The sequence below is a fragment of the Astatotilapia calliptera genome, chromosome 14 (genome assembly GCF_964374335.1).
Source record: "Astatotilapia calliptera chromosome 14, fAstCal68.1, whole genome shotgun sequence".
In the NCBI taxonomy this organism is placed as follows: domain Eukaryota; kingdom Metazoa; phylum Chordata; class Actinopteri; order Cichliformes; family Cichlidae; genus Astatotilapia; species Astatotilapia calliptera.
In genome coordinates, this window is record NC_137435.1 from 1,461,485 (window position 1) to 1,486,905 (window position 25,421).

General features: G+C 46.9%; 1 protein-coding gene across 4 annotated transcripts in view; it reads right to left on the reverse strand.

Moving 5' to 3' along the window:
• Positions 1–872: 872 nt before the first annotated feature.
• The window catches only part of exoc3l2b (exocyst complex component 3-like 2b), a 37,928-nt gene continuing 13,379 nt past the window's right edge, over positions 873–25,421 (reverse strand). For 3 of the 4 annotated variants that reach the window (XM_026193088.2, XM_080289173.1, XM_026193087.2), the window contains 14 exons: positions 19,638–20,135; positions 19,014–19,237; positions 11,248–11,510; positions 10,897–11,163; positions 10,671–10,789; positions 10,270–10,384; positions 10,003–10,113; positions 9,347–9,447; positions 7,670–7,786; positions 5,757–5,892; positions 3,862–3,984; positions 3,632–3,787; positions 3,283–3,404; positions 873–2,920 (listed from right to left, as the gene is read on the reverse strand). In XM_026193088.2, coding sequence (XP_026048873.1) covers positions 2,632–2,920; positions 3,283–3,404; positions 3,632–3,787; positions 3,862–3,984; positions 5,757–5,892; positions 7,670–7,786; positions 9,347–9,447; positions 10,003–10,113; positions 10,270–10,384; positions 10,671–10,789; positions 10,897–11,163; positions 11,248–11,510; positions 19,014–19,237; positions 19,638–20,098 — 2,604 coding nt within the window. In that variant the 5' untranslated portion in view covers positions 20,099–20,135 and the 3' untranslated portion in view covers positions 873–2,631. The remainder of the gene's footprint in view (positions 2,921–3,282; positions 3,405–3,631; positions 3,788–3,861; positions 3,985–5,756; positions 5,893–7,669; positions 7,787–9,346; positions 9,448–10,002; positions 10,114–10,269; positions 10,385–10,670; positions 10,790–10,896; positions 11,164–11,247; positions 11,511–19,013; positions 19,238–19,637; positions 20,136–25,421) is intronic. The other variant, XR_003274481.2, reaches the window with a different exon arrangement.

A 25,421-nucleotide genomic window follows, 5' to 3' on the forward strand; every position in this document is an offset into this window, starting at 1 on the left:
CATCGATCACTGTTTCTCTAGAGAACTAGAGTTATTATAGTAACCAAGGTGCTCTGTCTCACATATCGTTAGCTTCATAGCATAATTGCCTAAGTCATTGACTTAGTCAAATGACTTAGGCAATTATGCTATGAAGCTAACGATATTGTTTTTTACTGTAACTTATACACGTTCTGTAACTTTGACGGTTATGTGCTGCGTATGGTCCAATGACAGCAATAACATCATTATTCCATAGTGAATTGGTCAGCAGAAATAAAGCGGTCGCAGGCAGCCTGGATTCAAAGTAAATCCAAACTAAGCTGTACGAGCAGCTGAATCATCACCGATGTTTTTCATAGGCCTGCAGAGAGTCCAGTAAAAACATTTCCAAAAGATGAGAGCAGATTCGCTCTGAGCACATGTGACAGATGTGAAAGGGTCTGGAAAAGCCATGGAGAACAGTACCTGGTTTGGTAGTGGGTCAGTGAAGGTTGTGGGATGCACAAACCTCCCCAGGCTGGGAAACCTCACTGACTATCGTCAGGCATTGGTATAAAACCCTTGGGCCCACTGTCAGACCCCACACTGGTACAGTCATCGGCCCGGCCCGGCCTCATCTGTATTATTGTAGGCTCTTTACCTTAAGGCACCTTGAGGCAAATGTTGTTGGGATTAATCCAGAACGGAACCTCTGGGTTCTGCCATGTTTGTCCAGTAACAGACTGCCATTCAGATTCAGATCAGGGGAGGTGGTGTGAACAATGATGTCACCAGATGGAGCACTCAGATGCTCCATCTGAGGACTCCATCTGGTCCCAAGGTGCTCCAGATGGAGTGGCTCCCTCAAAAGATGCCCCGTCTCTCTTTCTTTGAAATGAAACAGCAGTGAATGATCTGATCGGTTTTATTGTTATTTAAACTGATCTCTGTACAGAAAGATTCATTACATACATCCACATTTACAAGAGCAGAAGAGAAAAGCGGTTCTAATCTAAAACGTATCTCAGCTGAGAAATGGGAATGCAATAAAAGAGGAGATGAACAGTTATGGAACGATGGACTTCCTGCTGTAAAGACCAAAACGCTGCAATGGAAGGAAGAGTACAACAATTAATATATGAAAGGTTTAGCCCCTAAGAGTTCACCAGAGTGAGCCCTCTGATTTCCCCACATCTTAACATGAATCAAATAAAGAATAAGACACAATATAAACGTCATCACACCACAAAGCTTTGACTCGAATCACTGCTTTAAATACAGTCAGCGCGACAGAGACTCAGATCATCGTCTAGTACCTGTGATTCAAACTCTCTTTCGTCATGTGCAACAAAACTAAGATGCTCATGTCGGGAATGTTCTCCATGTTCTGGGGTTTGGACCCAGGCTCATATTTCTAACAAGGTCCCAGCCCATCCACATTCAGTCTGAGCTGCTGCTTCCAGTCTGTGCAGAAAGTAACGGGACACCTCAGCAGCCCTGATGGTCCGAACTGAACCTTCCTGTCCGCACAGACCCGGCTTCCCCACCTCTGTGTTCCTGCAGGAAACCGTGAAAAACAGCCAATCAAAGAAATAATTTCCTGTCCTAACTCAGTCACTGGGTCATCATCAAATGCAGACATCCAATCCACCGCCTCGTTTTCAGTCCAGTTTCTCCTCAGCTCGCCATCATCCCTCCTCATCCAGCAGCGATTTCTGTTCAGGCTTCCTCTCAGCAGGATCCCTCAAAGGTAAAAAGTAAATAAGTCAAAGCGATTTAAAAGCTGATCTCACAGTAGAGTCCATAATCTTCCTCCCTTTGCTTCTTAAACACAAGAGAATAGAAACTTTGATTTCTGATGGTCTAAATCAGTCTCAGTGGCACAGCTGTGAGGCCACGCGGTAAAAATGCTGCGACACGTTCGTATTTTAAATCCTGTCGGTGTCTGCGTCTACATCGTAGTCAAAGGAGCTTGCAAAGAAAAGCGTCTGGACTTCTTTAAGTTGCTTGAAGACGTTTCACCTCTCATCCGAGAAGCTTCTTCAGTTCTAAGGTCAAATGGTGGAGAGTCCCAGATATAAACCTAGTGGGAGTTTCCCCCCACAGAGGGACAAAAGGACCCCCTGATGATCCTCTAATCGCCTGAGCCAAGGTGTGAAACTGGGTGTGGGTCCCAATCAGCCAGAGTTTCGGGTGAGCTCATTGTGAAACCTGGCCCCACCTTATCATGTGAATTCCTGAGGTCAGATGGCCCAGGATGTGAGTGGGCGTTAAGGCGTCTGGGAAGGATCTCAAAACTGGATTATAGATGGCAGAGAGTTGGTGTCGTAAACCCCGCCTCTGTTCAAAGATGGTCGCTCACAGTGGACATAGATGCTTCTTTCACTCCTCTTTCAAACCATCTCTGTCCTCTCTGTCCAAAATGTGAACATTGGCATCCTCAAAGAGTGACCTTTGACCTTTAGATGCAGATGGACTGCTGAGTCTTGTCCTGTGGAGGTGGCTCTTCTATGTTGTGCCATGCGCTTTGCAAGCTCCTTTGACTACGATGACCTGGATGACTGCGAACCTTCACAGACACGCTGCGTCTACATCCTCACACTGAGATTTGGAAAACGTTATGACTAAACTGTGTTAATAAAGTCATAAAAGCCACTGAAGCAGGACTCTTCAGAGAGCATCGTCGGGGTTTTCCTGGACCGGCGTTCGGGTTTTGCGTCTGCGGGGTCGCAGCGTGGTGAAGCAGGAAGAGGCAGTGAGGGCGATGCGGCTCAAGCCGACGTTTAGGCAGTGGACCTCAGAGGTGACTGGCACCTCAGCGAAGAGGGCGCGGTCCCGGGAGAGCGTCGCCGGGCCGCTGTCGCTGGTCTCGATGTCTTTGACGATGTTGAGGATCTCCTGACGCTCTGCCTGCCGAGTCATCCCTCTGATGTTCAAAATGGCTGACACGTGCTTCTTCCTGGAGGAGAGAGAAGGAGGAGTGAAGAAGAGGCGTGTTTCTGTGTTTGATGTGGTCCATGTTTAGAAAGTACATGTTCCTGAAGCTGCAGGATTATCTTAAGACTTAGAGAAATTGTATAAAATCACCATTTTTGTCTTTCATTTTCTAGGAAGGTTTCCATGTGGGCTTTTTAAAAGTGAGTCCAGCATCCAGCCAGAGTCCTTAGTATTTATAACAATTAACAGTTTCAATTTTATGAGCACCAAGGATCTGTAAGCTGTCAGTAAGAATCAGAAGAACAGGAAGAAAAAGAACAGAGTAGGTATAACAAGACCAAGAAGCAGAAGAAGATTTCCAGCATTTGGCCAAGGCGATGTTACCTGATGTCTGGAAACTCTCGGACCAGAACGCCGACCTCCATCTGGATGGAGGGGAGGTCCTCCAGCTGGATGATCTCAGAGATGTGACACAGAGCGCTGTCCAGCCAACCGGAGGACGACTCCTAACAGACGGACGGAGGTGTAAAAAACGTTTGTGAAGAGTCAAAGAAGAGGAAGACCCCGTTAGGTTTGGGTTCATTTGACTTTTTCTGCTTTTAGCTGACGACGTAACTGAAACGTCGATCTATTCCTCAAAAACTAAAACTAAAATCCACTAAAAGCTCAGATCGGAGCCCCTCCAGATTCTGCACAGTTTTTTAGCCGGTGACCTCTGACCTCCAGAACTCACCAGGTCTTTGAAGAGGACTTTGATCTGGTTGCCTTCATCTCTAAGCCGACCAGCCATCCTCTTCCTCATCTTCATGGAGGTGCAGATGATTCTGCCTCTCATGACTGAGCGGAGGTACTCCGTCACCACTCGACGGTGGATCTCCGACACCAGCAGCTGGGAGAGAGGTGGAGAACATGAGCAGCAGCTCCAGCATCAGCCGTCCACTTACTTGTTTTGGATGTGTGTACCTGATACGGAGGACTGTCCATCTTGCTGTATTTCTTGAACGCCTCTTTGATGAGAGCCTCGATCTGCTCATACGGCTCTGTGTTGGTCAGCCACTTCCTCTTCACCAGGCGCTCGAAAAACGGCTGAACGAAGACACAAAGTGGGGAGAAGTGCAGATGAGAGGAGCCCTGCAGCGTTTCCAGGTCAGCTAAGTTTCATAGCAGATGTTTTCTCTCTTGCTGCATAAGTTAGCATTAATACCAAATGCATTTACACAGGGACGCATCTTTGTACAGCACTAAACTATTAATAACCTAAAAAAAAGAAACTTGCAATTTGTTGCAAGAATAATCCAAAATATGTGAAGTTTAAAAACCAAACTGAACTAAAAAGCTTCATCAAAACTGCCTCAGTGCAAAACAGAGACGGCAGACGGTAAACTCAGCGTGCTTCTGTCCCATAGGGGGCGCTCTCAAGATTTTTTCCATTCGTGACCCTTAGGAACTTCACAGCACTATGAACCACTTTATGGCATCCGCAATTTTTGTTTGGGGCATGAAGTGAGCAGCAGCCTCCTGATAGCGTTCCCTCAACCACCACAACCAGCTGCTTCTGCTCCACACGTGGAAGTAGAGCAGGGCGATATGAGCAAAATATTTATCACGATATACATTTCAAAATATATGTAACTGACGATATAATTGACACTAGACAAAATACTTTACAACTCCACAAATTTATTAGTGCAAAAAAAAAACCTCATCAATGTATTTTCACTGAAACAAGCAGCTGTTTTTTATCTGCATTAAAGTTATATAAACATTTAACAGTGCAAATGCAAATTCCTCGCTGACAGTTTAACCAAAAGGCATTTCCAGTGGAAACTGGCCGACATATCCTCAGCATAACCATGTAGAATATCCACAAAACTTAAAAACAGGTTATACACACACAGTACGGTAATATTATGTTGAAGCACACAGCACGTATCACTCCGCGAGGCTCCGCCTACGATGCCGTAACGCTCCGACAATCCATCAAGCGGTGCGGCTTCGTAGCTCAGCAAAGTCGTACTAAAACATTTGACAGATTTTCGAGCGCCGTGCACATAAAATCGTTTCCAGGTCAGTAAACACAACCAGAGTTCATACATAAGGCACACAGGATTATAAGGAGCTCTGTCGACTTTCAGAAAAATCAAAGGAGTGATTTTAAGTGTGCCGTATTTTCCAAACAACACGGTAATAACGACGGCCCGCTAGCATGCGCTACCAAAAATAGTGCTTTGTTGTGTATCTGACGGACGAAAGCTAAACCAGTTCCACACCAGTGAAGCTGCAGCATTTTTACAAACCAGTTCAGGTTCATGTTTCATTCAACGATCTGCTTTCACTCTTCTCGTTCTGCGTCGCCGCCATGATTTTTCTGCCATGTGCGTATGAAAACAAAGGCACTGCGCATTTTACCCATATTCTATCACGGTATTTCCTTTTCTTATCGTTGCCCAACAATATACCGGTATCACTGTGAACGGTATGATATGGCCCAGCCCTACGTGGAAGCTTCTGCTGGGGTTTAACTCCTAACATCTAACCATCCTGGCTCGATGGCGCTTGTTTCCAGTCAGCAGAACGCTAACGCTTTATAGGCAAACTATGACACAAGTGTTTTATTACAGCTCTGACTCTTAATTGAAGCTTTTAAAAACTCAAATACAATGTGAGGTTTTTGTCTGGACGAAGGTGCAAATTATTATTTATGTGGCTGCATTTGGTCTATTCATCAAGGACCATCTCAGAGTGGCCGGGTTTCTGCGTTCTGTGTGTGTGTGTGTGCATGCGTGTGTGTGTGTGTGTGCATGCGTGTGTGTGTGTGTGCATGCGTGTGTGTGTGTGTGTGTGTGCATGCGTGTTACCCTGATGTGCAGGTAGAGCCGGTCAGACAGCACTTTCACTCCCTGCTGGATGATGTGATCCAGAGACTTGTTGGCTCGACGTAGAGAGTCCTCGCTAACTGACGGATCACACTGAGCGCAGCGCTGCACGAAACCTCTGCACGCACACGCAAAGACATATAAATTAATTCAGTTTAATTCAATTCAAATGTATTCATTTTGCACCAAATCACAACAACACTCATCTCAGGGTGCTTTCTTTTGTAAGGTCAAGAAACAATAATACACAAAACTCCAACGATCAGACGGCCCCCTATGAACAAGTGCTCTGGCAACAGTGGGAAGGAAAAACTCCCTTTTAAAAGGAAGAAACCTCCGGCAGAGCCAGGCTCAGGGAGGCGGGGGGGTCACTGGAACATAAAACCTGCACATAGCGAATCAGCAGGCCTTTCATTGTTTGGCTTTGTAGTGTGCGACCCAGCCGGTCGGTCCAGTCATCATCTGCTTGTGTTTGTATTTCACCCTCATTAACTCGCTCTCTCACTTGCAGATTGGCTGCTAAAGTTTCGCCACACAAATAAAAGCCCAGAGATGGTGGAGCATGGTGGGGCAAACCCCAACAAGCTCACCGTCTTTATCTTTCACAGCTTTGTTTTGTAAGTGTAGGTCGAGTCCGGCGTCACCAGCAGTCCTGTTTGTACTATTTTCCTTTGTGAGCAACTCTATTTTCATTATTAAAAGCTGGTTGAACTGCCTCAGCATTGGGACACTGTGTTAGGTTCCTTTGAGCTAGAAATTTAGGCTCCAAATGTTGGTTTAGCGTCCTTGAAAGGGAGATAAAGGCTGAGGTCACCTGGAGTCAAATGTGAAAACCCTCTGAGGTTAATCTGTGTCTGGGTGGAACCGACAGCTTCGTTCATTTCCACGGGACATTGCAATAATTGCTGGAACAGAGCCATCATTATTGTTATGGGTCAAAGGATCAGCTGTTAAAAAGCTCTGTGGATCCACGAACCCATCTGGGAACAATAAAGGAACTGAAGGCGCCGATTCTGAAGAGCCGACAGAGGGTTAGATCTGTAAAATATCCTTATTTCAAGTTTGGTGTAACAAAAAAGGCAAACTGATCATTCTCAACAATGATAACATCCAGCACGTGCTTCGCATTTCATTTCTGTATCATTCTAACTGAGCGCTTGGTCCAGCATTACTTTACAACATTTCAGAGGGAACTATTGCACCTTTAACTGCACTGTGTTTATCAGGTTATTTTAACTTTAGTGTATCTGGATGCAAGAACACAGATAAAGGACAGAAACGTGTCCTCTTACATTTTAAAACAGCTTAAAGGTACTTTCAGTAGTAACTGTAACTGTCACCACCAGGGGGCAGTGTTTCATCAGTACGTGTGGTGCTGTTATTTAAACTATTTTGCTTTAACCTTTTAATTAGAAATGTGCTCTTAATGACTTGGCTCATTAAATAAAGCTTACACTGATCCACTTTGCCCTCTGGTGGTACAAACTGATATTACATGAATGTGCCGCCATAATTCAAATTCAGCTGCTAAAAATGAATGCGTAATCCTAACCCTCATCCTAAACGTAACCATAATCATAACTGTAGCCTTGACACAAAAACCACAGTTTGAAAGAAAATACCTTCAAACTTGTGGGGACGGGCACTTTGTCCCCATAAGTGACTATTGGTCCCCACAAAGATATGTAAACATGTACATACACATGCATGCGCGCGCACACACACAGTGATGATGTTATAGTTAATATAACTATAACATAAAACTGTGTTTAAACTATATTTAAACACAGGAATGAAAACAAGTTGAAAAACCCTTTTGAGAACTGCAGCACTCGACAGAGTCGTGACAGTTTGTCTCACAGTTCGTTCGCATATTGAAGAGCTTGTGTTTGTACCTGAATGGAGGGCAGCAGTTGACCAGGGCGATGGTTCTTGACACGTATCCATCCTGGTGGTCTCCGAACATCCCGGCCTGCATCCCTTCATGGAACATCTCAACTTTCCGCTGGAAGCTAAAACAAATACACCAGAATCATGATCTGGTCTTTCAAAGCTAAAAAAGCTAAACAACAGCATCTTACAGCTCAAGGACGTTTACATTAGATCACATTCATCAGTCAGATCACACAGATATTCAAAGAGTCCTTTCCTGCTGTATTAAAAGAACCATGGCACTGCTGTAGCTGATGTCTTAATAATCAGCAAAAACAATTGAAACAAGCATGAGAAACATTTGTAAATTATTAACTACATACGGATTACAATGGTACTGAATCATATTGAACTCGTGTTTGATTTTACTGCCAACCCTAAAATAAAAAAAATGTACATTAGAATTTGATTAGAAAATTAATCTTAGAGCGTTTTGTTTTATTGTAAACGGTCTCTGAGTGTTTGTGACACACAGAGATGGGCAGTAATGCGTTACGCGTTACTGTAATCTGATTACTTTTTTCAAGTAACGAGTAAAGTAAGGGATTACTATTGCAAAAACGGTAATTAGATTATCGTTACTTTCCTGTAGGAACGCTGCATTACTGCGTTACTAAAACCGTCATTTTTTTTTGCGAGAATGTCTCATGACAGTGACGTAAGCGAGTGCGCCGTTCGTGACAACAGCTGTGTGCAGATCAACAGTGGATCACATATCGAGTGCGGAGAGAGTATGAGCGTGCAGCGTTTAAAGCGTGGAAGTACTGACCTTACTTTGAGTTTGATTCCATAAAAAGTGACAAAAACATTAGTGTCCGCTGTGCGTGGGAAGAAAACTTCTTTTTACAGCGAAAAAACCCCTAAACTTCCAACAAGCACCGAGTAGCTACGACGTAATGGGAAACTCACAGAGAAACTCGCGGATTCTTCCACTGACCGCGGCACGCCTGCACCAGGGTAAACCTCCGCCTGCCCCACTCCTGCTTTACAGGTGAAAATAGAGCAACAGGACCGCTGAGTCTCTGACTTTATTTATTTTCTGCTGTGTTTTACTTGCATCTATTTGAAAGAGTGAGTGTAAACACAAAAAATATTTTATTTTATGTGCTGGAATGTGCAGAAAATAGGTTTAAATGTTAAACTAATTTCTTCCAGTCAGAGAATGTTGCATATAATTAAATTTTGCTTGATGCATAAAGTTAAAAGATTAAAACTAATAAAACAAGTTTTAAAAAGAGACTTTTCCATTTGATTACATTTTATATGATGGATTATGCAGAAAAAGTAGAATTGGGCTGAAAGATCTATCACTTTATCACCTACTCAGGTTGTAAATCGTGTTTTTAAAAAATAACTAAGTAACTAAGTAATTAATTACTTTTGAAAATAAGTAATCAGTAAAGTAACGGGATTACTTTTTTGGGGAAGTAATCAGTAATTAGTTACTGATTACTTTTTTCAAGTAACTTGACCAACACTGGTGACACACATCTGCTTTGCTAACTTCTATTTCATCAGGTTGTTCATGTGGTTTTATTATTGTTTGTTTTTCAATGTCAGCTATTATTTCTGTTATTTATTTGATTTTTATGAAGCTAATGACTAGCTTAAAAAAAACATTTATTTTGAAAAGAACGTACCTGTACAGGAAGTCAGCGAGGCCGTTGATGCTGCACTGCGCCACTCTGGAGCCTAGACTTCTGTTGATGGAGGCCGAACGCTCCAGATCGGCCTGCAACCTCTAAAACACAGATAAACATACAGACGGTACGGTTGTCACACACCTCAAACCTTTAAAAACAACTTTATTTGTCAGAAACAGCTTTCGTCGTTTACTCAACAAACATACTCGGGTGAATGGCAGACAGAAATGATTTGATTTGGTGACTGATGTGCACCTTTAAGCTACACCTGCTTCGGCCACTAGAGGGCAGCAGCTGGTTTCAGTGCAAATTTGAATGAAAGAGTGTCTGTGTGTGTGTGTGTGTGTGTGTGTGTGTGTGTGTGTGTGTGTGTGTGTGTGTGTGTGTGTGTGTGTGTGTGTGTGTGTGTGACAGAGAGAGAGATGAGGAAATGTTTGATGTTGACTTTGGCTGCAGTTGAAGGACAAACCCAGAAAACAATCAGCGTACGAAATGCAGCGGAATAGACCTTTATGTAACACTTCACTCTGATTATATCCTGTATTTAAACAGACAGGAAACGCTTTTCACGGCGGTGCACAGACTCATTCATGGAGTGTGTGCAGTAGCCATAGTGACGAAGGTGCGTGCGGGGGCAGCAGGTTGGGGGTTACCTCTATGACCGTCTTGGCCAGAGTGATCTGGTACTCCTCAATCTGCAGCGTCTCCATCCATCTCTTCTCCTCGTCGTCCAGGACCTGACTCAGCTCTGTGGTCACTTTAGCCTGCGCAGGGAAGAACCGGGCAACAAATCACTGACAAAGCACTGACATCATGCTACTTTTTTAGAAGTGTGTACAAAACAGAGGTCCCTGCTCGGTCAGCCTGGTTATACGGGCCACTGTTAGTAAGGTAGGTGAGAATACGTGTCTCTCTCTCACCCGGACCGAGTTAAGACAGTCGAGCTCCAGCCTGTCCACGGTCTCTGACGGCAGCAGAGGACTGAGCTCAGAGTGGTTGAATGGACTTGTTATGCATACAGTCCCCAGAACATCCCTGAAACAAACACACACACACACAGACACACACACGTACACATGAGCAACCTAAGCAGCAAGCCTGAGTCCACACAGACTCATGTGTATCTAAACCTGATGCTCCATCACATCTGCAGCTTTTATGTCACTGTCTTTGGGTTTATTTCTCCTTGCAGGTCATTAATGATACTTTCAACACTGAATTTCAAGCAAACTTGAGGGACAAAACCAATCGAGGGTCACTCTGGTTTCAGGTTCGTCTGTTTGTCCTGTGTAAACGGTTCAAACCTGAAACATGTGCGTACCTGTTGTACATGTTGTGCAGCCAGTCCAGCAGGGAGTAGATGTCTGTGATCTGCAGCTGGTTGTCAGTGATGGTCTTCAGTCGCCGTGCAACCGCCTGGTGGTAGCTCTGTACGTACACCTGAGAGGTCAAAAGGTCAGACGTTAGAGTGCTTGGACTGTTACAGGCTGCAAACATCGATTCCATTAGGTCAGGATTTGTGTATTTGTGTCCAGGTGTTGACTCACCTGGAAGGGCTGGTACTCTTCAGGATAGATGGACACCGCGTTCCTCTTGGCAGCCCCCAGGTCTTCCACCACCCGGGTTCGGAGCCGGTCCAGGTACTTGTTCAGTTCTCCGGCTGTGAACTCGGTGGTCTGAGGCAGAGAGTCGTCAGCCGCCTCCTCCACCGCCTCCTTCCACCTCTGCTTCAGGCGGCGAGGCCTCGGGCCTCCTGGGGCAGCTCCCTCGCTGACTTCCCAGTCTTTGTCAACTTGCTCCTCCTGCTGCAGCACCTGTTAGAGCGAGAGCACTTTGACGTAACTCGAATATTCTCGTGTTCTTCATCAGTTGCCATGGCGACAGAAGAGTTCCCTCACCTGGACCACCAGACCCAGGTTGGGCCCGGCTGTCGGAGACTTCAGGGACTCCCTGACCACGGCCCACAGCTCCTTCTGCAGCTCCTCGTACAGCAGCTCCACATCCTTCGCCTTCCTCCGCCCGCCATCTTTGACGCTCGGGCTCGTCGCGTCCTCGGGCTGCATCGCGGCAGCTCGCTCGTTGCACTCCTGCTCCAGCTCCAGGATGTGGGTGTCAGCCAGGAGCAGGTCCCGCTTCTTCACCAGCTGCAGGATCTCCAGGACTGGAGGAGACAAAGGAACGTTAAGACGTCATCCATCCAAATGTCTTTGGGAGGATGTTTGGCATTTCTCCGTGAAGAAAACAGCATCCTCTACCTAATCACATGAGCCAAGGGGTGAAACCTTGGCTCATGTGATTAGGTAGAGGATCATCAGGGGGTCCTTTGTCCAGACGCTTTTCTTTCCAAGCTCCTTAGACTACGATGACCTGGATGACTGAGAACCTTCACAGACAGCTGTAACCCTTGTGGTGTCCTCGGACCAAAAATGGTCCCTAGGTGAATGTCAAACAAGCATACGGGAATCCTGAGGACATTAAACCGTCACCACAACAATGATTCAGTTCTGATGCATAGAAGAAGACGAGCCCCTCCGACGGTCATATTGGGGTAAGACCAAACTTTCACTCATCAAACTGGACCCTAACTCTGCGCAACAAAGAACAAATGCTCCAAACATTAATACACTTTATACGATTGACTGACGTGAAAGGGAAATTAGGTGAGGAGAGCAGAAGGCTTCGAGGTTCAGGCTGCGAACATGTTTGTTTCTCACTCTTTTATTGGCTGTAAAAATGTCTGCAGGAGTTTGCAAAATGCTCTGAGGTCAGCGTCTGCTGATGTCACTGAGGGAGGCTTCCCCTTCGACAGAGCTGCATCATGCTTATCCGCTCTGACAGGCGGAAAACGAGCGTGGAACGGCTGCTTGTCTGCGTCCATGCTTGATTGTCACTGATATAGTGTTTGTTCCAATATTCATAAATATTGCACATTTATTCTGTGATATAGACACAGTGCATTACAGTGGTCCTTAGTGAGCTCGCTGGCCTGTGAGAGCTGCCAGACAACGACTCGAAGCCTTCAGGATGACTTCAACCAAGACGTGAAGCTGCTGCTGCTGCTGGTCTGCGTTCACTGCTCGGCCCTGTCTCGCGGTTAATAATCATTTCTCAGCATAAACTCTTAAGACACAATTAGGTCAGAAACTAAAGTGTTTATCTCTGCTCTGATTGGTCACAGCCGGAAGGTGGAGCAAAAAATGTCCATCACAGAGGATACTGCATTACTGCATGTGTGATTACAGGGGAAATATGACTCAGTTATTCATCACACACACACAGCAGGACAGGAAACTCGGTCTTCTCCTGCATCAGTTGTTTCATCACAGGAGACGGCTTCTCCAGGGCCACTCTTTCAAAATAAAAGCCTTCTGTGTTTGTTTGTGTGTGGAGAAAGCGAGGAGGATGTGAGGCCCTTCAGATGTGCAGAGGAAGCGAGGATGACACACACACACACACACACACACACACACACACACACACACACACACACACACACACACACAGTGAAAGCCCAGAGGAAGATCATCTCTATAAGCAGAACAATGTGAGTGGAACATCCCCACTTTGAACTTTTGTCTTTCGTTGTTTTTGGGTCGACGGTGGAATAAAGTTTGTAAAAACTGCAGCAGCGATGAGGTCAAAGGTCACAGGGAGGAGGGGGGGTTGCTTGTCAAATGTGTGTCTTTAACTTCAGGGAGACTGAAACATGAACTCTCTGAATACTTTTTGCACATTTAAGTTATAGATGAGGAAATAGTGGATTTCCTGCCTGACACACATACTGTGATCTGTGCACTGAGGAAACCACAGCACAGTATCCTTTACTGTAAACGTGCTCAGCTGCTGCGCGAAGGACCTTTTGTTTCTAGATGTCACAGATCTAGTTTAGACTTTTTAAAACACCCCACTCCCCGAGAGGAAAAGTCACAGCAGTGAACAATAGAGCAGAAATGGATCCACGTGCCTGCATTTCCCCATAAAATGTCCCGTCTGCACTGAAACGTACAGTATGAGAATAAAAACGTCCTCATGATACAGAAACATCCCCAAAAAATGTCCCAACAACCAACTACAGTCCAAAACTTAGTGGGTCCTCATGTGAATGGATAATTAAGAATACACACACACACACACACACACCGTGCCCCCTCCTCTCAAACACAGCTCTCATTGTTCACTTTCAGACTTTAGAGGAAATCTTTCCCAGCTGGATGCACGAAGCCCCACCCCCCTCCACCCTCTTCCTCGCACCACCACGACCACCTCCATCACCGCTCGTGGTCCTAACCCGTTTAATCCACGTCACAGTGCACTTCACATCAGATGCTGGGGATGAATGGATCCCAGAGTCAAAGCTTCTTTACCACGTTTGGTTCAGACACGACTTCGACCAATCAAACATCTTCATTTCTCCCCACCTGTGTGATGTAATAAGGTGAGACAGGCAGAAAATGGAAAACTGAGTTTTTTGTTGTTTTTTTAAAGAAAGGCACAACTACTGGACACAACCATTCAATACCTGACAAAATGATGCTGCCATTGGTTAAAGTTATCGAACGCTGTCCTCCTATTGGTCCTCCCACTACTCTTGATACCAGCCTTACTGCCCACGGTCATTCGGGCCCTGAACGCCCCACAGCTGCTGGGGCTCCAGCCGTGAGCCCTGAATGTTAATTGTGTGAACGCTGTTGCCGATGTGTCCACATTAGTGATGCTGAACGCCAGACGCGGCACATATTTTAAGATGAAACATCTGCGTCTTTAGTTTCACTTTACACAGATGTGAAAACACGTCCAGCTCGCGGCTGCAGTTTGGCTGCTGGACGATGAAACCCGGTGAACCCCGCGGAGGCGAAACCGAAGCTGCTTTTATATGCGCCTGTGTCGTTTGGTATTTAATTAAGTGTACTCCTGTGCTTTTCATGTGTAGTGCTGCACGTCTGTCTGCATGAACAGTAGCAGTACTGTGTCTGTATATGTGGAGCGTAATCTGAGCTGCGTTTTCACATTTTTCTCCTGAGCTCAGTCGCAGATCTGCTCCGGCTTCATGCCCACGGTCACTGAAGACACGACTCAGCAGCTTCACAGTCAAACCGAAGAGAGTCGCGTTTCTCTCAGACGCAGAGCTGAGCATTCAGATCAGACCGCCTACTTCCTGCAGACGCAGGCCAAACCTTTCATGACAGCTCAGGAAACAACTGTTGTTTATTCAGACAAACTTTATTTGAATTCAAAAAGGTTGCTGCTAATAAATAAAACTCAGCAACAGTGTGAAGTCACTGTTGCTCAGTTCACTCTCTGTCTGAAATAAGCAGGTTTAGCTTCTCCCTCTTGGACATGACTGTCTTCTGATTTGCTGCCCCTCACACACACTGAACAGCAGGTGGGTGGGGCCTTTGCATCTGAGATGGCCATGCTAGAAACATCCTCCCTCTGTGAGCTCACAGAGATCCAAGAGTTGAAGGAATCGAGGGAAACTAAGTGCTTAGCAGCCTGTGCTTTGGGCTCACATACACTCACCTCAGTACCTTTATTCATGTTTGATATGAATATCCACCAGTGGAGATACATCCCAGGAAACAAGGAAAAGCTGAAGAGATCCAATTTGGACAAGTAAAGAAACAAAAATGGAAAAAGGAGAGAAGAAAATGGACTTTTGATCTATCGTCAGCCTCCGTGCAGATTTCCTGTGAAGTCTCTCAAGGTTTCCTGTTAAAAGTGTGTGTTTGCTGGCAGAGCAGTGAAGCCGCTGGTGTCAGATAAGCCGCCCACTGTGGCCACTGACAGGAAGTCCTCCAGCAGCTGATAGCTGGTCAGCAGGATGGTGCAGCCGCTGAAAAACCTCTAACTGTCCTGCACCAACCATGAACACATCATTCATGGTTGGCCACGACGCGTCTCGTGACCTAATTTTAGATTTACTGCTTTACTTTCACGTTAGTCTTTTATTTTCTCGACTCATCAGTGATAAAAAGAGCCCAGCAGCGACTGCACTTCCTGAGGCGACTGCCACGCGTCCGACCGCAGAGCCCTGCAGAGGATTGTGCCGACCGCTGAGCGCGTCATTGGCTACACCTTGCGCTGCATTTGGAAAGCCACTAGCATCGTGGCTGCTTCACTGCTCCACTCTGTGGACTATTGTATTGATTTAGTCTCATTCCCATTCTTTTCTAAGCACATCTTACTCCTGTGTAGTTGTACTTTGATCCAGGAGGATTTCGTCCTACTCTACTCGGGTGTACATCGTTGGGATGACAATAAAACTCGGCTTAAATTTTACCCTAAAATATACATAATCTGACAGCAGCAAAGAGAACGGCAGTCAATGACGTCCCTGCGACGCTGCCAAATATCAAAGAAAAAGTCAATGAAACAAAACGTCCACCAATCAGAACCTCCGTATTAAAAAAAACATGCTGAGTTTTACTCTCGTGTTCAAACGTGAAAGCTCGCCTCGTGAGCGTGAGCGGAGACACGGGAGCTTTTTAGTGTTTGTGGATCCAAACAGCTTCACACGTCCTTGCTTCACCTCTGAATGACACCTGAGCATCGAGTGTTTGGGGCTTTTAAGACTCATTAAAGTGGACTTCCTGTTTCATATTTCACCTTCTTCCTGAGGCCTGCAGCAACACGCCGACAATCGGCCGGCGGAGCCGCCGTGCAGCGGTAACATGAGCGTGCATTAATGAAGCACACACAGCAGTTTGTCAGGGGTAAATTCCATGAAGCGGGTCTTTCATCACTCTCCGTCACTTCCAAGAAGTCCTTCAAACTAAAAGGCTGTAATGAAGGCGCGTCACTCCCCTTTGTGAGGCCTCGAGGCTTTTACTGACCCCTCCTCCTTCTGCCAACTACTCGAACCCTTTGTGACCTTCGCTCCAATCACCGTTACTACGGTGACCGGACTGTTGGCGAAGAAACAAAGTGTGGTAAAATATATGTACAGTAAAGCGGACTGTAGCACCGTGTCGCTCTGTGTTCACTGAAGTCTGAAGCGATTCAAACTCGTTCAGCTTGAACTTTAAACTCCAGAGTTTCAGTTTCAGAAGGCGAACACGCTTCGACTTTCTCGAAGAACCAAACACAGACGGTCCTCGTCCACATGACCAGAAACATGCTGTAACCGTCCTGGAATGACAGAGAGGTCAGCCGACCTGCGCAGAGAAGAAGAAAACAAAAACCACAGCGCCCGTGACCTCGGTGTTTCTGTCAGGTTGACGTGACTGCAGCACAGCAGGCCGAACGTTTTATTTTACTGGGACAAAAGTTTCATGCTGGGACCTAAAAATGCTCAACTTGATCATTTCTTAATTTATATGAAACGTGTCGATCTGTGAGCCTTTGTTCTTATCTAACGAAGGCAGCCAGCGTTATATAATCACAGAGGGCCGGCGATCAGTGGCGTGCTGTTGCTCGGCGCCCTGTTCTGATGCATACCTGCTGTGCAGAGCAGCTGATGCACATCTGCCAGCTTTGCATGCTTAGATAAAAAGCCAGCACGCATGAAGACAACAAACCAAGAGGACCAGCGCCGAGACCCCAGCACGGCTCAGACTGCACCTGAACTCAGCACAGGAAATCATTAGGCAGCAGGTCAGCAGCGCTCTACTGTGTGCTTCCACTGGATCACACCTCAGAGAAATGCGGCACTTTCTGCTGCGCTGCATTCAAATGCTTTGGACGCGACAGCCAAGCACAGGCTGTGTGAAACTGTTTGCTCTTCCTCAGAAAGCAAACTCGTTTTGCTACTTTTGTGTTTTGCCGTGACGTTTTCAAATCAGTGCAACTGCACTTTTCTGATCAGGAGCAGAGCCTTCAGGTTTAAGAAAGCTCCCACAGATCCAGGCTGAGACTCTCGAGCTGCTCTGTGGCTCCTTTTTACTTGTGCAGGTGTTCAGTTTGCGTTTGTGCTCGTCCTGATTTGTTCGACTGTTGCTCTGCAGGTGTTTTATTGCTCGATGTTGATCGGCAGGTGTTTGCTGTCTGTTCAGACAGAAGCAAAGGTAAAGTCCTTCTTTCTCTCAGGCCAGCCTGACCCGGTGCAGCTCTGTCTGCGTTCTGTTTCACTGCCAAACAGGATTATAGGAGTCAGGACCATTTGTACTTTCAGAGACACACACACTCAGCGGCAACCTGATCCGCTGATACGGTGGTTTAGCAGCATCTGAAAACAAGCCCGCACCTGAGCATCCAGAGCTCTCTGCTCACCTCAATCTGAGAAGCAACTGCAGGTTCTGCTTCTGTAGATGACCCAGTAAATTCATCCTCAGGTACCAAACAAACAGCACGAGCTGCCGATCAGCAGCTAAAGTCAAACACAGACATGTCTTCCTCCTCTTGCAGCAGATGGCCCCGCCCCTCCCTAAGCCTGGTTCTGCTGGAGGTTTCTTCCTGTCCCAAATCCCAGTGTCACAGGGTCAGCTTCCTGTTTCTTCAGAAAACTGTGTCTGGTGAAATATGTGTAACATAACTTTTGAAGCATAAGCAAATAAAACAATAAAAACTCCCTAACACTTCCTGTTAAAAGGGAGTTTTTCCTTCCCACTGTCGCCAAAGTGCTGCTCATAGGGGGTCATGTGATTGTTGGGTTTCTCTGTATGTATTATTGTAGGGTCTAAATCACAATATAAAGCACTGTAGTTGTGATTTGGTGCTGTACAAATAAAACTGGACTGAAATTTCAGCCTCGAAATCCCAGAATTCCAGAGTCCAACACGTTTCATATCACTGCGACTCCTTCTGCCAAAAACATTCACTGATTTCTAAACTTCACGAACGAGAAAATAACTGACAGAATAACTGCTGATGAAAACAAACACAGTGCAGCAGAGAAGCCGTTTGACCATACAAACAAGGGTGTGGAGGAACTGAGAACACACACACACACACACACACACACACACACACACACACACACACACACACACACACACACACACACACACACACACACACGCTCTTGAATCATTCATTACCAAATGGCAGCGTAAACAGGGTGTGATAAACAATAGACGCCCTTACAAAGTTTCCATGACCGGCCCAGTACTTATGACATTACACACACACATTCCAGTGTTACAGCATCTCAGCGTCACCCAGTTGGCCATGATATCACCTTCCTCACCGACCCTCTCCATCCATTGATTTTCAGCGTCCGTGTTTAAAATAGCCACAGGCTGCCGACATGCGCCGATCAGATCGGGCTGTGAACGGGACGATAACGCTGCTACTGAAAACGTCTGGAGACAGAATATCTGTGTCTTGTGTGCAGCTTGGAGTAAGTTGAAGGATTGACTGTGGCTGATGGTCTCACTGGAATCTGAAACCCCAGAAACAGCTGAGAACACAAACAGTTGTTCTTGGATGGGTGGACATGCCAACGCATCTGTAGTTTCCTTCCACCGGTACAATGTCCTGTCATAGTGGTGACACTGGAAAGTGTTTAGTCTAACAATAGAAGCTTTTAGCTGTGGAATCGACAGGAAGTGACATCTGAACCATGTCAAACCGTGTGACAAAAGTAATCTGATTATCTTGGGTCGATCTCATGTTGTCAGGACTTAAGCGTGGTATTTCTGATACCGTAAACTTAAACCTAATATAAGTTTTTATATTTGTAAAAAACTAGTTCGTGTCTCTGCCGTGCTGAGCCAGGACTTCTTACCCGACAGTGGCTCTCTGGGTTTAACCTCCTCCACCGGCACCGACTGGTCCTCGGGACCCTGGGACGACTGGTCAGTCATGGACTCCTTCTTCGTCTTCCCCAGGCCCACCATCCTCATGAAGGACACGCGGCGGCTGGTCGAGTCGCCCTCGCTCTCCGAACAGTTCAGCTCACCGTTGGCTAACGATTCCTTACGGGAGGGGTCACGATATTTTCCTGCAAACCTTTTGTGAAGACAAAAAGAGAAAGGTCAGAGACTGTCACGGACCAAACTCCGCCACAGTTCCCACAGAGGTCTCTACCCGCTGACACTTTTACTTTACTAATCTCATAATTTTTGTTTGTATCTTGAACTTGGAACTTAAGAACTCGCCAAAACAAAAAGCTTATCGTTCCACCTCGTCCACATCAAGGCCTCTAATCCTCCTTCCCCTTGAGCCACGTTACACTGACAGATTTTTAATTCCTCTAACAGATCCCTGTAATCTCCTATCTAAACATTCACAAATGCCCTTCCAAGTTCTTATCTTCTATATTGAATGTCAGTGTGAATCCTTCATTTCGTCCTTACAAACTCAGCCCATTCATAATCTTTCATCGCCATTACTCTAATCCCACGTTTACCTGAGCAGACTTCCTTCAGAACTCCTCCTTCCTCTCTTCTTCTTCTGAGAAGGTGAAGGTGAGGGCGACCCTTGCAGCGACCCTTGTGGGGAGAGCGTGGCACTCTTTCCCGACATCCTCAGGTTCTTCCCCAGCTTCCCGAGGCTCTTCAGCGGGGACATGAACTTGAAGGAACCCTTCACCGAACCTCCTCCGCTTCCTTTTTTCCCCTCGTTGGCCTCGTTCTCATCCTCCTCATCCTCAAATGGGTTGCGGTCCCTCGGCACATCGCCGTCCAGCAGGGAGCTGCCGGGTGACCAGTGGTTGCCATGGCCCCCGTTACCATGGATACTGTCGTCATCATTGTCAAAGGGGTTATGATGGCGGGGTGTGATGTTGAGGCTCATCCTGCGGATGAATAGGGCGTTGTCTAGAGTCGGACCGCCTTTTAGGCGCACTGGGAGGTTTTTGAAGATGGGCATGATGGAGCTGGGGGAGGGGGGAGAGGGAGGGAGAGACCTGGTAAAAGAAGGAAGGGGGGAGGCGTCAAAGCTTCATGATGGTATTAAAACGCTATTGTGCAAAACCAGATTCAGCTACAAACATCGTCACAATTTTCATCATGTACAGGTCAGAAGTTAGAGGCCCAAACAGGAACCAGTTTGGCTCCAGAGCCCCTGCTGGTGGGCGAAGACCAGAGTCTGCTGTTTGTGTCTCACGTTCCTCGTCAGAAAAACCATCGCACAAATCCCGTTCTCACAGTTACTGACGTATAAGCTGCTAGAAACGGATCATTGCTGCTGATGCTCTGTAATTAAGAAAAACATCGTAACGCGCTTTGATTGATATCAGCGCAACAAGAAAAACACGTTTCCGCCCCGTCACTGCGTCGATTTTTTAATCACGATTAAACCTGTTTATTCATCAACTTGTTAGTTTTACTGGAAAATTACATTTGAGGTTCATCTTTTATTATTTATTATATTAGTTCTTTATCTTTACAATATGATAAGGATGCTCACTATACTAATAAAATACTAATCAAGTTTGAGGCTGAAAATGAAAAAGTTCAGAAGATTTTATTTCGTTTCATCAGGATGAATAATCGCCCACGGGACACACCTGAAGGACACACCTGAAGGACACACCTGAAGGACACACCTGCTTTTTTGTAACTTTTTTAGTGTTTGAGCTCTGATAAGACTCCACCCTGACGTAGGCTGTCGGTTACACTCTGACAGCTGCTCTGATAACGCAGAGGTCACACTCACGGTGTTGTGATGGTCGGTGACCATGGCAACACATCCGCCTCCTACCCGAAGATGCCCGAGCTGTCAGTTTGACCTTGATGTGGAAGATTGGTTCGTGTGCATCATAAATATAATCACATGATAAAACAGCAATAATAACACAGTTAGTTTTAATGTGGACTCTGATGGTGGCCACACCCACACGGCTGAGGCGCAGGTTCCTTCTTTTTGGCTCAAACTCATCGCAGACTTTGAAAACCTGCATGAAACCGCGGGGAAGCCTCTGACAGACAACAGGAATAACCCCGTAAACAAGCAGGCAGCGTCGGATATATCAGGACTTTGCCTCTGGGGATAACAGCTGATATTTTGGGGCTTTCGATGCAGCCAGCGGACATCCATGCCGAGACTTCCTCTTCCATGTGCCGGTATTTGTTTACAAATGCAGGAACATTTAGAAAAGGCTGAATATTTCATTTCCACCCGATGAGAAAAACTGTCAGGTCTTTACGCTGAGACGCGTTTCCAGAGCCGCCCAGTGTCGTGCTGATTTTCGGATTGCGGCTGTCAGAGAACAGAAGATAAATTGTTCTTCAAAGATAGCAGCTTTGATGACTTACAGGAGGACGAAGGTGCTCTGACGCACATCAGGACACACCTGACTATCACGGATGCTGCAGGTTCCTTTGAACCTCTTCAGGAACGTTTTCAGAACGCTCTAACAGAAATCGAGCTCTCCGATTGGCCGGCAGGGGTCTTCTGAAATAATGTCAGCAGTCTGAGGCGCCGGTAAGCCCGGCAGCAGAATGACAGCGAGCAGATCCTGTCGTAAAGCAGCTGGTGTCACATGTTCCCAAAACCATAAAGCCTGAAGACAAAGACTCATAAACTCTGCAAACATTAACAGGCAGCCGCTCGGTAATGATTCATGGGAAACCCTGTAATGATTAAATGTGCCCTCGACCAGCGTGGCACTCATTAATGTCCACTCTGTAAACTCCACCTGCGATTTTAACACGTCTGTGCTGAAAACTGAAGCAGACTTCCTTCAGACTGAAACATGGACACACACAGCACCTGAACTGGATTTGATCCCAGATTATCGGCCAACCTGGATGCAGTCTACGGGAAGCTGCATCCATAGACTGCATACAACAGTCCTAACATTCACACCACTTGATTTCTCCGTGTTTGACCACCCCCCAACCCCCGATCCGACGCTGGTCCCCCTGCCAACCCGCTCCTGGCGGTCTGAAGGCTGTACCCGGGCCCCGCCTCGTGGGCCCAGGAGTCCTCGCCTCTGCCTGTCACACTATCGTTGTCCTTTCCGCTCCTATTGTTTGTGTCCAGAAGCTTCCGCGATGCCCTGCGACCCTCTTGAAGAAAACAGGCTGTGTGTGAGCGCCACTGGGCTCCGCATGGGTTTCCTGAGCCTGCCGCCAGGGCTGCTGGGTATTTATGGAACCAACACCACTGAATCACTTCCCACTTCAGCCTGCTGGCTTTCTTCACTGTTTTCCTCACATGTGTGTGTGTGTGTGTGTGTGTGTGAGAGAGGGAGTCTATTTCTGGCAGCAGCAGCGTGTCCTGAGCTGGTGAGACTGGAAACCAACAACATGAACAACATCCGCTCCCAGTGCGCCCTCACAGTCCTGTTTCCATCACTTGGGAGGACACTGACTTTACTACACAGACAGACGTGCGTTCAGCGACAGAATCCACACAAAGGTGCCGAGTGCACATCCTAATTCAGCTCTTTAACGTCTGTCTGTGGCCCAACTCAAACACAGAAATCAGCGATGGAAGGGAGAATCGAGCAGCGCGACTGGTTTTACTGGCTGGGCCCACATGAGATTGAAGCTTTGGAGCTCTGTTTGCGGTCTCTGAGTTAAGGCCGCTGCTCACCTCCGTCATGCTGCTTCACCTGGTCTCACAGATGAAGCACGGCGTCTGACGCTTGTTTTTGTCTGTGCTGTTTTATTTTAGATCCTAAAAGTCTGTTAGGAGCAAAAACACCAGCCAATCAGACTACAGCTGAGTACAGATTAGATGTTCCACCTGTCATCCAAACGTCCATCCATCACATCCTCAGAGACACCTCGCTGCTCCACAGTGTCGTCACACACACGTGTGGACGAGTTCAACGCGGCGTTTAAGCATCACGTGGAGGCGAAGGAGTCGCGACCTTTTCAGTGTCACAAAACAGACAGGAAGCCAGGAAGAGGAGCAGATAACCAATCAGAGGGAGGCACAGACTTCAGCCCTGACCTTCAGCGGCTGATTAATGACTGTGTAGATAATCAGCTGATTAACGTCTGCTGGAGGAAACAGAACGTCCAAAAACAGGAATCATTTCATAAGAAGGGCCGGCAGCTGATCGCCTGCTTCCTGCCCACATTCATCATCGATTCATGTTTTTGAGCTCAAACTCTCGATGCCTGACTGGATGTCTGCAGCCCAAACACGAGAACGGACGAACAAATCTGTTCCCACTGCAGACGCAGAACAGTAACACGAGCTTTCTTACAGGGGGCGACAGTTATTCGCCAAGTGACCAAATTCATGGGCTGCATCCTCCTGAGGCCGTCACAGCGACGAGACGACGGCTCGACCCATTTGAAGGATGGGTCGGTGTGTCCTTCGTGGCCCGACCTATCCCAGAATTCATAGCGCGGCCCAGCCAAGTCCAGTTTCCAACGTTGGCGGCAGTTTTAAAATTACTCTTATTTAAAATTACTCTTATTTAAAATTACTCTTATTTGTCTTTCTGGGTCACAAAATAAACTCTTAACACATTTGAAGGCGAGACAGTAGCTGTGTAAACATCAAATATCTGCAGATTTATCAGGACATCACATGTTTGCAAAAGTGCTTCGACGTTTTCGAAGACATCTGTTACCCACCCGCTCGATAGCTGACCGGGGTGAGAACACCGGACTCCCGGCTTCATCGTTTTCAAACCCACCGCCGTCTGTCACTACTCAGGTTAAACGTGATGTATACGTCACTCAGATAACTTAAAATGTTATTGTTTGGCTTTTTTCAGTGTTTGATTTGTTCCTGAGTGAATCTGTTTGGCTGAGATTAAAGTTATTTTTCACACAGCTGAATAAACGTCAAACAGAAAACCGATTGAACAGAAGTGAGAGACGGTCGAGAGTTTACTCCAGCGTCCTGTTATATTCAGATAGCAAGGAGCAGACGGCCGAGTTCATTCAACTCCACCCAGACAGCGGCTAGAACGTCCAATTTCACAACCTCCAGTCTTCTCGGCCTTGGGAGGATGAATTTGGACACAGCTATTGATTGGATGCAGATGCCATCTTGACCCCTTCAATCGCAGCCCGTTTTGCTGCCATCCTGATGCACTGAAGACGCTTTGAAGACAGGAACTGACTGCAACCGCAGAGCTGGTCTCAGTCCTCAAAGCAACCATTTCAAAGGCAACAAGCTGACAGTTTCACTGAGCACGATCACAACTGCTGCTCTCAGTACTGTGACTGTAAAGCACCCCAAACACGAGAAGCTACAGCTGACATCAGCAGGACGTTCACACCACAGACGATCGTTTGGGTCCAGATGGAGTCACAGCGGTCTCTGTTAGCTAACGCGAGCAGCTACAGTCGTGCAGTCTGCTCGGGGACGCTGCTCATTCATGTGTTTCATTTGTTTCTGTTCTGCAAAGGGACAAAAGGTGAACACACACACACAGTAATCCATGTTGTGTTTACACACAGTGAGCCTGTGAGCAGGCGGAGGTGGAATTTTACTGGGAATCTGCTGCTCAGTGACTGGAATGATAAGTGGCCAGTTTGATGCGGGAGCTTCTCGCCGTGTTTCTGGACGTCAGGCTGACGGCGTTCCCACAGAGCTGCAGCCGGTCAGCTGACACAGCGGGAGGAGTTTCCCTCAGTGGGTGCCGTCAGTTTTCCAACAAGACAGGAAATCATCTTTAGGACATTTCAGTGATGTGAGAGGAAGTCTGCACTTCAGCTGGACGGAAGAGAAAACCAGCTGTCCAGCCCAGCAGGTTGCTCTTACTGGGACACATGAATGAGGCCCAGTCACAGGCCAGTTCTCCTCTCGTTGTCGATGTCTCCCCAGCGGATCATCTGCCTCCCTCCATCAACGCTCTCTGAGCTCGTCCCCTTCTCCTCCTGCCTGGCAGCTCCATCATATCCACCCTCCCTCCTCTGCACATGTGCAAACAATCTGAGCCTCTCGGACTCTGAGCTGCCCCTCTGATGGACTCATTCCTGGTGCTGTCCATGCCGCTCACTCCCAATAAACATCTGAACGTCTTCATCTCGGCCTCCACCTTCTCCATCACTATCCATCCCTGACACTCGTCTCCACCTACACCACCCTGCCTGCACTGTCCAAACCTCTGCTGCCTCGTTTCCTACATTAATGGTTCATACACAGCGACGCTGTAAACATAACTGCCAGCAGCTTCCTGTCAGCCGACATCGACCCCCGCGCTGCCATGCGTGTGACCGACGCGCCTTCTGCTGCAGGACTTTCAGTCCCAGCTGCACGTTCCTCTCTGCAGGGA